Consider the following 10,899-nt stretch of genomic DNA (forward strand, 5'->3'; position numbering starts at 1 on the left):
GACCGATTGCTGATTTTGAAACTGCTCAAAGAGCTTCTTGAGTTCGTGATTAGCTCCTCGAAAGTTTGTCGCGTTGTCTGAGTTGAGCTGCTGGACCATTCCACGTCGACCGATGAAACGCTTAAGGGAGGTTAGAAACGCATCGGTGCTTAAGTCGGATACAGCCTCTAAATGTACAGCTTTAGTTGTCATGCATACGAACTAGAGATGTGCACGATGAGTAAGAGTGAGTGAGTGATTTGAAACCTTCGACAGAGTGAATGAGTATGAATCAGCACATGGAGTTTTTATGACTCCTTTATCCATTCTTTTGCGTTTATACTCACTCTTACTCTCTGTGCCGACTAGAAACTCACTCAGGAGTGAGTAAAACTGTTTTATCAGTCTTTGGATTATAATCATTCTGTAAGAGTGAGTATATCACTCTTTGGATTATAATAACTCTGTAAGTGAACACTGTGAACACTGAGGATAAGTGAGCAAACGTGTTTTATCACTTTTTTTGGATTGTATTCATTGCCCGGTTAGGGGATGTCGGGTTAGAAAGAGTGAGTAAAAAAGCATTGTCTCTCTTGTTGGATTGTAAACATTGAGTAAAACAGAGAGAGAGAGTAAAAGATTGAGACAATGTTTTATTATCCGTTTTGGGTTGAGATTGATGAATAGGAGTGAGTAAAAGTGTTTTATCACTCGGTTTTCCGTATCAAAATGAACGAAAAAAAATCTTGTTGTCCATCAGTACCTCTAAATTACCCATTGCATCCAATTGTTTCCTTTCTTTATAATAAACCATTTTCAATAAAAGAATAATAAACACTAAAATAAAACACTTTCTTTTATTCTCTGCCTGTTTTGCTCAATGTTTAAAATCCAACAAGGGAAACAACACATTTTACTCATTCTTACTAACCCGAAATCCCCTGGCAGACGGTGAATAAAATCCAAAAAACATGTTAAAACACGTTTGCTCATTCATTCTCAGTGTTTAAAATCCCAAAAGAGTGATAATACTCTTACTCACTCGTAGAGAGTGATTATAATCCAAAGAGTGATAATACTCTTTTACTCACTCTTACAGAGTGATTATAATCCAAAGACTGATAAAACAGTTTTACTCACTCCTGAGTGAGTTTCTAGTCGGCACAGAGAGTGAGAGTGAGTATAAACGCAAAAGAGTGGTAAAAACATAAACGCAGTGTAATATATTTTAATGAATCTTAAAAGAGTGAGTAAAGGTTTCAAATCTTTAAACCCACTCTTTGACTCTGATTCAAATCATTGAAAAGAGTGATTATTCTCATCTCTAATACGAACACGCATACATAAGCTTTGGTAACCACTGGACGCCGTGACCCTTGTTTTATAAGAATAGGACCGGCGTAGTCCAACCCTGTGATTGCAAAAGGAGGCGACGGTGTAACTCTGGAGGCTGGTAAATTTCCCATTAACTGGTTGTTGTTGGTTGGGTTTAGTCGGAAACATCTCACACATTTCCGTGTTACGGCTCGAATGGTAGAACGGGCGTGGATAAGCCAATAACGTTGTCTCATAGAGTTTACCAAGCCAGTTTGTCCAATATGCAGATGCTCCTCATGCATTTGTTTTATCAGCAAACGCACAACAGGATCCTTGTTGGGTAAGATGATTGGATGGCGATTCTCGAATGGAAGTTGTGATTTTTCTAAACGACCACCTACACGCAGTAGTCGATTAGAATAGATTGGACGAAGGTTTGCGAGGTTCTTGCACGGTTCGTTGTGAATCACTCGCTGGATCTCATCCGCCAAATGAATGTGTTGGATTGCTCGGATGATCGCTTCGGTAGAACGACGCAATTCTCCAACAGATAAATGACGGCATTTTCTACGTTGGTTCAAGGGTGTACGGCAGTTTTCAATGAAGCGTAGTACGTATCCCATAATGAGCTGAATCTTCCTAAAACGACTAAACTTGTAAAAGAATGCAAGAGGCTCAGTACTTACAACCACAGTCGAGATTACATCCTTCAATTCAGGTAATTCGTCATCAGGGATTGGGTTTAGCCGCAATACTTCGAACTCTACTCAGTGCATACTCTCAGGACCATTCCACCATAGGCTGTTACCTTCCAGAGCCTCGGGCATTTGTCCTCGAAAGACGACATCTGCTGGGTTGAACTGGGAAAGAATGTATTTCCATCTGCAGTTACAGTACCTATACCTAAAGTCGCGTTTTCACGTTAGAACTTACTACAGTATATCGCACCAGGATTGAATACTTGAATTGATCCTTGACACTTGCCACTCTTGTGCAGTAGCTTCGTCAACGGGATCATCCCAATCTATCTTCAGTTTCCATAACCGTTGGGTAAGTAGCTTTGCCAAAACAATGACAGGGGATACCAGACCGAGTGGATCGAAGAATTTGGCGATCTCCGAATACATACCGCGTATCGTAACGCGTTGAAGGTTAGTTGTTGAGGAAATCTCCTGACGGTAAGAGATGAACAGGGTGTCTGCGGTAGGATCCCAACATACTCCCAGCACTTTGATGGTTTCGTTAACTCCTCTTTCTTCCATTTTCACCAACCTTTCACGGTCCTCCTCCGGTATTTGCTCGAGGAATTCTGGTGAATTTGAGCACCATTTTCGAATAGGGAAGCCTCCTTGCCCTAGAAGTTGCTTTAGTTGACGTTGCGCGACAATCGCATCGTCCACTGAGTCCGCACCCGACAGTACATCGTTCATGTAGGTTTCTTCCTGGATGATTCTCGATGCAATTGGGAACGCGCCACCATCTTCTACTACTAATTGTACTAAACACCTTGTTGCTAAATATGGTGCAGACGCCGTACCGTAGGTAACGGTACTCAGTTCTAATACTCGTAACGGTTTTGATGGGTGATCTCTCCAAAAGATTCGCAGGAATCGCTGATCTTCTTTCGTGTGAAATATTTGGCGATACATCTTAGATACGTTTCCAGAAAAGGCTATCTTGTGTTTACGGAAACGCAGCATAATGAAATGCAGGTCGTTTTGTACTACGGGACCTGCCTGTAGCACGTCGTTCAGGGAAAACTCGGATGGTTGTGTCTTAGCACTAGAATCAAATACCACTCGACATTTAGTACTTGAGCTGGACGGTCGCAACACTGCGTGGTGTGGCAGGTAATAAACCAGTTGGTTTGGTGAATCAAGGGTTTCGTTGATTTCGTTGCAATGTGCTAGTGCTTCATACTCGTGAATGAATTCCTTATACTGTTCCTGCAGCTCTGGGTTTCGGGCAAAACGTCTTTCCAGCATAAGGAATCGCTTTAACGCAACTGCTCGGCAATTGTTTAATTGTTCAACGGTGTCCTTAAAAGGCAATTGGACAATGAATCTACCAGTCTCGTCACGTCTGTACGACGATAGGAAATGTTCTTCACAAGCCAACTCTCCTCGGGAACCTCCTCAATCTTCCAAAACTGTTGCATCATTCGCTCCAAAGTTTTGACCGAAGCGTGGTTAGATTGTAGCGAGGAATGATTAGATACTTGCGGCTCGGTGATTATTCCAGAAACGTTCCAACCAAAATGAGTATTACGCAGCACTGGACGGCTGTTCATTACGTTAATCATTCCAGACTTAAAAATGTTGAAAAATAGTTCGGCACCAATCAGCAAATCAATCTTGTCCGGCAGGTAAAAGTTGGGATCTTCTAAGATAATACCATGCGGAATCTTCCAGTGATCGATGTTTATCGGAGATGATGGAATTGTACCTGTGACCTTCGGCGTTTCCAGACACTCCAAGTTGACTTTGAAGCTAGAAACTCTCGATTTAATCCTCAATTGTACTTTCTCTCGAGCCAGAGTACGCAAGGCATTGATACCTGAGATCGGCACATTCGCTGGTGATTTTGTTACTCCAAGGCGGTTGGTGAATTCTTCAGACACAAATGTCACCTGTGAACCACTGTCCAACAGAACTCGACACTGATGAGGACGATTCTTGAAGTCGAACACTTGTACAACAGCTGTTTGAAGCAGAACCATTTTAGATGACCGAACAACATTTGAAGAGTATGTGGTGGAAACCGGGTTGGTAATATCACGGTTTATCGTCAGTCTTGACGTTGTCTCAGACGTCGAAGCTGGAGTGGGTGGTAATCTATGAGCGGCTTCTGCTGGTTGAGGCACTAAGGAACTGGAATTTGGGTAAAGTGCGTTTTCGTCGTGGATGATAGTATGGTGTCGTCGTTGGCACTTACGACAATTCACTGTTGATAGACATTCTCGAGCACGATGACCCTTTCGCAGACAATTAAAACAAACTCCAGCGGTTCGAATTCGTTCAATTTTCTGAGATGTTGTCAGATTATTGAGTTCAGTGCAATAGTGATTGCGATGCGAACCACTGCAAATTTCACATAACTGCGGAGTTGTAGTGGCCGCTGCATGGCTTTTCTGTGATAGCTTCCCTTGCGTGGTGTTCTGTGGCGCACGAGGGTTAGGCTGTGGCTTACCATTAGTTGTAACCGGAAATTCTGTTTCACAATACTCCAAGATTCCACACCGAGTTTTTAAGAACTCTATGTGTTACGGCCAACTGAAATTTGAACTGACATTAGACGTGACAGTTGTGTTTTGTTAGCTGGGTATTTGGGAACGGTCAATAGGAGAGTGTAGGAGAGTTCAGTGCGAAATAGACAGAGCAAGGAAGCGGCAGCTAGGCTCCAGGAACTGGACTAATTTTTGAATTTATCATAACATTTTTCCTCTTTTCTGTTATCACCTGTTTATACATATTAGTGGCAAAATAAATTACAAGAATTTCCTAATCCATGGTGCAACACTATGGTTTGTTTATACTTGGGTAATACGGTTTTCTTCTGTGAGGCTTCCCAAGCTTTACGGGTAGATTTGTCGAGTGCTGACACTAACAAACGCCCAATCATGAGGTCTGAAATTCCTAGAAGCTCTTGTCCTTGATATTTCAAACTCTCCACATGACGTGACGTTTCTTGGACTAAGTTGCGTAACTCGATGTGAGTTTCTGATGTCATCTTCTTCAGGGAGAATAAACCACGAATATGGTTTCCGATGATGATTCGTTTGTTCTCATATCTCTCGGTTAATATGTTCCATGCCTGCTCGTAGTTGCCCTCGTTAATCCCTTTTGCATCTAATATTCCAGCCGCTTCTGCGATGTGTGCCTTATCCAAATGATACAGCTTTACGGCCTCACTGTCTCCAGAATTGGCCATCAAATCTTGGAAAATCGCTTTGAACTTAGGCCATGCTGTATAAGTGCCGTCGAAGGTCGGGATCGGAACCTTCAACGGTTTTTGCTGGATTAATATCTGTGGTTGCATGGGTGGTTTCTCTTCCTTCGTGTCTATTGTTAATTTCAATTCGTCAATCTTCGTTAGTGTTGTGTTGTTTAGTTCTTCGAAATCAATGTATTACTTTTCTTGCTCTTCCATCGCATCGTCACTAGTTATTCCGATTATATTCGATTTCGATATTCGAGACGATTGTAGTCATTTTCAATCGACGTTGCGGTTTTCTCAAACACGTTGAATTGGGACAGAGTAACATGCTGTGTCTCTGTAAGCGTTCTGTGCAAGCGCAAAAGTTTGCTTTTGACATGCGATCGTTGACGAATTGCCTTTGACAGCTCTTCTGGTTTGGTAGCCATTTTGTCCTTATTTGCGTTTTTCTGCGAACGCGTTTCTGGTCCCCTGCAAAAACGACACTTCTCAACGTGTCCTTTTGCGAGATTTCTAGGAACAAGAATCGATCTGCGCACAAACACAAGTCACTCACACACGCACGGATTACGGGAACCTCAATCACACTTATACTCGAGTGCAGTATGAGTCTGATGATTTCTGGGAACACTACCCAACTAGCCTGACGTCTATGGTCGCCAAAAATTAGAAAAAAGCAATCAATTGGGAATAAGGGACGGAATAGCATTTGCGATTGTCCCTCGAGTAGGGGGTTTTGACGTTTCGTACTGAAGTCGCACGGTGGTTGTACGTAAACAAAATAGTGGTCAAAATGAAAAAATAAATAATTTGGCCTTTTGTTTGCCTTGGGATTTCCATTGTTCATATGTTTTCTCTCGCTAGCTCGCTCATTCATATGCTTCGGTATTGGCATATGTGTAAGGGCTTATCATCGGTAGGTGTTAGAGAAGTGCAGTGCTATCAGCATTATATACGATACCGTTAAACGGGGGAGTACATATTTTATTCATTTGAACTGAATTGCCGAGTTTTATTTCCGTCGTGGGGTTTGATCCTAGCAAGTGTCTGAAATAGAAAGAAGGTAAATGTAGCGTTAGGCACTCGGCCATCCGAGCTCTTGCGGTGGAACAGTAATGAATCCCAATTTATTTTACAGAACAACAAGCAACACACTACCGCAAATTACGTGCATCTCATTTTGGATCTTGGATTTTGGACATCTCGAACAACCATAGCAAGCTGGTGTATTTTGGATGCAGAAATGACTATTCTGAGTGGATCCGAGTAGAAGGATTTAGTTTCAGTTCAGTGAAAAGTTGTATGAGCCTTTATTGTTTTAATTTTTTATTGTGACACAATAGTACCCACATATATAACCCACAATCCGCCATTTTCCAGGCATTCTACGAAATTGCTCTATTGTGGCGGGATACGAATAGATCGGATCTGTATTTTCGGACAACATATGAAAAATTAAACGCGTTAAACTGTAGCAAATCAACAAAACAATATAACAATCATGAATTCAGTAAGTAAATGAAAATTTCAGTATTTAGTAAAAAGCTATGTTTAATGTTTCCAACCTGCCATTATGTTGCATCTATTAGGAACCATCCAAGAAAAGAAGCGTTAAACGCAACATTAAACGCAATGTTCGGCCAAAAAACCACAAAACAAACGTGAGTATGCTGACGAAAGATTTATAGTCATATCACAATTGCAGCATTCGAGTTTGTAATATTAATTAAAGCGAGTTGTTCAAATTTCAGAATAATGAAAATTATGCTCCGACGCTGCATCCAAATCCAACATCTTCTGTTTCGTCAGCACGAATCACGTCAGCAACGCATGCGGGGCCATCAGTATCCAGAATTCCTCCACGCAGTTACAATTTGGCTAATCGGACTAGAACTATGAAATTGAAAACAATAAGTGAAGCTCGTTATTTTTTGCTAGATCATTCCTATTGCTCAAACCCCACTACCATACCATTTTCAACCATCCCTTCAAACGCCATGACATCATCCATTTCAACTTCAGTTGCTCCCGTTCCTGCTCCTCTCACACATGTTCAACCAACTTCTTGTACCCTGCCTACCACATATGATGCTGATGCGTCTACTCCATCTACATCATGTGCCTTAAAAACCCCAACTGCAATTATTCCTTATGCAACTACCTTTACCACAATACCTACTCCGTCAACTTCTAAAGCCCCCATTTCTGTTCTTCCTACACCTGTCCTACCGTCTTTTTCTACAGTAACTACCACAGTTGCTGCTGATGCACCTGTACCATCCACATCGCATTCCCAAATACATAAAACAATGCTAGTTTCAAATCCCGGTGAAGCGTCTCTTCCCTCAATGTGTTCTACCCTTCCAGTTCCGAAAATTGCACCAACACCACCTTTATCACCTTCACTAGATTCTATTTCACCAACATTGAACAATCCTCTTCAACTGCATGCATGCAACCAACATACACAGCCACCCACAGCAGAACATCAATTTAATTTAATAAGAACGGAGCTTCAAAGCTTGCGTCAGGGTCAAGAGTATCTTTTAACTACTTTTGAGCATGGAATGCAAACTATTAGTTCTAGTGTCCCTCCCTCTGATTTTACAATGGACCCTATACACAACAGAGAAACACTAGAACAATTTAACCATCAATTAGCCAATGACGAATACATGACAAAAATAGTGCATTTTATTAAAACACAGACAGGAGAATACAGACCCACATACTTAATGCACAGATCAATAGATTTATTATTCACACCGGAACTAGTTGCCACATGCAGTTGGAGCGGAGTTGGAAAACCCCATCCGAAAATTCCTTTCAAATCCTATCCGTTTATCCTTAGCCTTTTTTCCATTTTGGGAGCAACAAATGGAGTAAAAATGCCAGCTTGCCAGATACAAGAATTTTTCCAAACCAAATTCAATCATGCCAAACGTAGACTAGAAACATATAGAAATATGAGAATATCTGCTCCACGTTCCTTTCGACGCACAAACAGAATTTCGCTACAAAATTTGGCTAACGATGTACAAAAGCCTTTATAAACCCTTTGTTTTTTAATTATCAAAACGGCATAATACATAAGTTTACATGTGAAATATAACTGCTTTGTTTTTAATTTTTCGATGTTTCGAATGTTTATTTAGATTCATTGCAAGAAAAAGGTTAATATTTTGATTTGGTGCGATAACATAGTGTTTTTATGGATATGGTTTTATTTATTGCTCCATTTAATAAAAAAAAATAGTCTTATATATACTCGTATGTTTGCATACTATTTCTCTTAGTCTAAACCTAATCTATTAGCGTATGCACAAGGGGAGCAAACATCGTAAGTCCCTCGTTATCTAACTTGACGGCAACCATCTTACCTTTGACATCAGAAGTTTTATATTCGAAAGTATTAGGAGATAAATTTGAAATTTTGCCTTTACAAATATTGATGACCCCTGATGATACCGGCCCATCGAAATATTCCACCGGATCAATCAACTTCCTACCGATTAATTTTATGGTCCCTGACGATTTTTCTGCAGAACAAAACCTGATTAGCTCTTTTTCTGGCGAAAGAAACCAACCGTCGCGATTATTGGGCCTAAGGATAAAATCCTTCATGGTTACAACTATATTGTCACCTGAACCCTTCAATGTCGTTTCATTATCCGGTCTCATTTTCGAAATGGTTAACTGTTCGAATTCAGAATACCTGTTCACAGCTTGCTCTAAGCATCTATGTCCGTGTCTAAGCATACCCTTCATATGCTGAAGAGCATTTTCAAAAGGATACGCAGACATTGTATTCAGAGGCCCTAAACGTTTTACCTCTTCAGTTACATGCAACAAGTTATGTACGTTATTACTAATATAACCTTCTCCATAGATTTCTTCATAATGCGAAACGAAATCGTTTAGCATGTCGGATGCCTCGTACCAAAAATCTTTATACACATTTGAAGACAACAGCGTTATTGCAACAAAATATAACATAAAATGCTGATATGCTTCTGCTGATATGTTACCTCTCAGCACTACTATGCTAGCATAGAACAAAAAACTACTAAACTCCGATCCTTTCCAATGTTTCAAATCTTCTAAACCTCGTAACTTGCGATGTACTTCAGAAGGAAAAGTAATGCTTTTTAAAAGACTAGAAATGTGCACAAAGGTTTGATCAGACCATCTGGTTGCTCCCCTCATACCATACACCCACCCGTGTAATAGTTTGCGTGTAACTCCTAGATCTATCAAGTGAAGTTTATCACCGACTAACACGTCCTTCACTATATCAAAAAACCTTAGCTCCAAGAGTGGTGAATGACCCACTTTGTGCCTAACGTAAATTCCTTGCCTAAACTCAGCGTCCGAGCGGGGTGGATGATCGATTCCAGTATATGTAACCGCCCTTGATCTCGGGTGACGACGTCCGATGACTTTACATTTCATACACCCTTCTGTAGCATTGCAGCTAACGCAGGCTGGAAAAGAAGAAATAAAAACGAATTAGTGATATATGTTATTCCAAACACACTATGCTAAGGAATCTTACCTTTAATAAAGCTACGAGCTGGTGAATCCGCCACAAAAGCCAACACTTTCAGCCTCACTAGCGTTTGTTGCTCACCAAGACGTACACCTTGAACGAGCAGCAAATTTAGTTCCTCTACTAAAGGCCGTAAAATCTCTTCTACTGAACCCGGCTTCGATGACCCGTAGAATATAGCCACTGCCATAGGTGGTATGTGGGGCATATCTTCGATGGACATTAAAATCGGCCAAAACGTGCTTTCACTGCTCCTGTGTAGAGGCAATCCGTCAACAAAGAATTTTAAGGGAAGCTCAGAAACATTTTCCAGATGGTTGCCACTGCAAAAACAGGGTATAATAAAATAAAAAAGGGTATATAAAATATGTCAGAATATCGTCAGTAGTAAAACATTACGCTAATCGCTTACCTGAATCGAATATTGAGGCAGTTAGCCACTCCGTGGTACCAAAAACGACCCCCTTGAACAGGTACTATATCTTTTTGTACCCTGCTGGTTCTAAGCAGGGTACGAGCATCCTTCGGCACAACGCATGAAGTTTTTTCACGGATGATTCTCAATATCATGTTTATCGATGTGTGAGCCGAGTTTGTTTTTAATGCCCAATATTGAAGGCAGGCATCCAGGGACTGTTGACCAAAGTCAAACTCTAAAGTTTCTTCGGTATTAATATCCTCGTCGTCATCTGATATCTCATCATCGAGTGGAACGTCCACGTGCTCCGTTGGCTCCATGGCATCCGTCTCAGCATAGATAGGTCCATCATCGTGAGAAGTAGCTGCATCGTTTCGTGGCTCTGTAAAACATAAATTAATACACACAATTTAATGGTTTAATACAATTTCACTAACGAGAACAATAATCGCACATACCATTTGCTGAAGGTAAATTATCCTCACAAGTGCACGGACACGTACATTCACTTGCACGCATAACTGCTGCTATTTTAGCTTTACGCCGGTAAAACGGTTTACTACGACGCACTTGCTGAGCATCCATGCTTTAATATTTAAGCAATTTAGCAGTTTAACAAATCATAACAGAAAGTCACTTATTTTGTCACTTGTTATCGCAGTTAATATCACTTTTAAAACACTGTAACAATTGGTGCATT

General features: G+C 40.8%; 1 protein-coding gene across 1 annotated transcript; it reads right to left on the reverse strand.

Annotated features, from left to right (window-relative positions):
* Positions 1-8,535: 8,535 nt before the first annotated feature.
* On the reverse strand, positions 8,536-9,684 carry LOC128713372 (uncharacterized). Its single transcript, XM_053808233.1, has one exon. It carries the CDS (start codon positions 9,682-9,684, stop codon positions 8,536-8,538), a length of 1,149 nt encoding a protein of 382 aa, XP_053664208.1.
* Between the last annotated feature and the right edge of the window lie 1,215 nt (positions 9,685-10,899).

Source organism: Anopheles marshallii, chromosome X, assembly GCF_943734725.1.
Source record: "Anopheles marshallii chromosome X, idAnoMarsDA_429_01, whole genome shotgun sequence".
NCBI lineage: Eukaryota > Metazoa > Arthropoda > Insecta > Diptera > Culicidae > Anopheles > Anopheles marshallii.

Coding starts and splice junctions, on each gene's coding strand:
- LOC128713372 (XM_053808233.1), bottom strand. CDS start 9,684: ATGAAATGTAAAGTCATCGGACGTCGTCACCCGAGATCAAGGGCGGTT.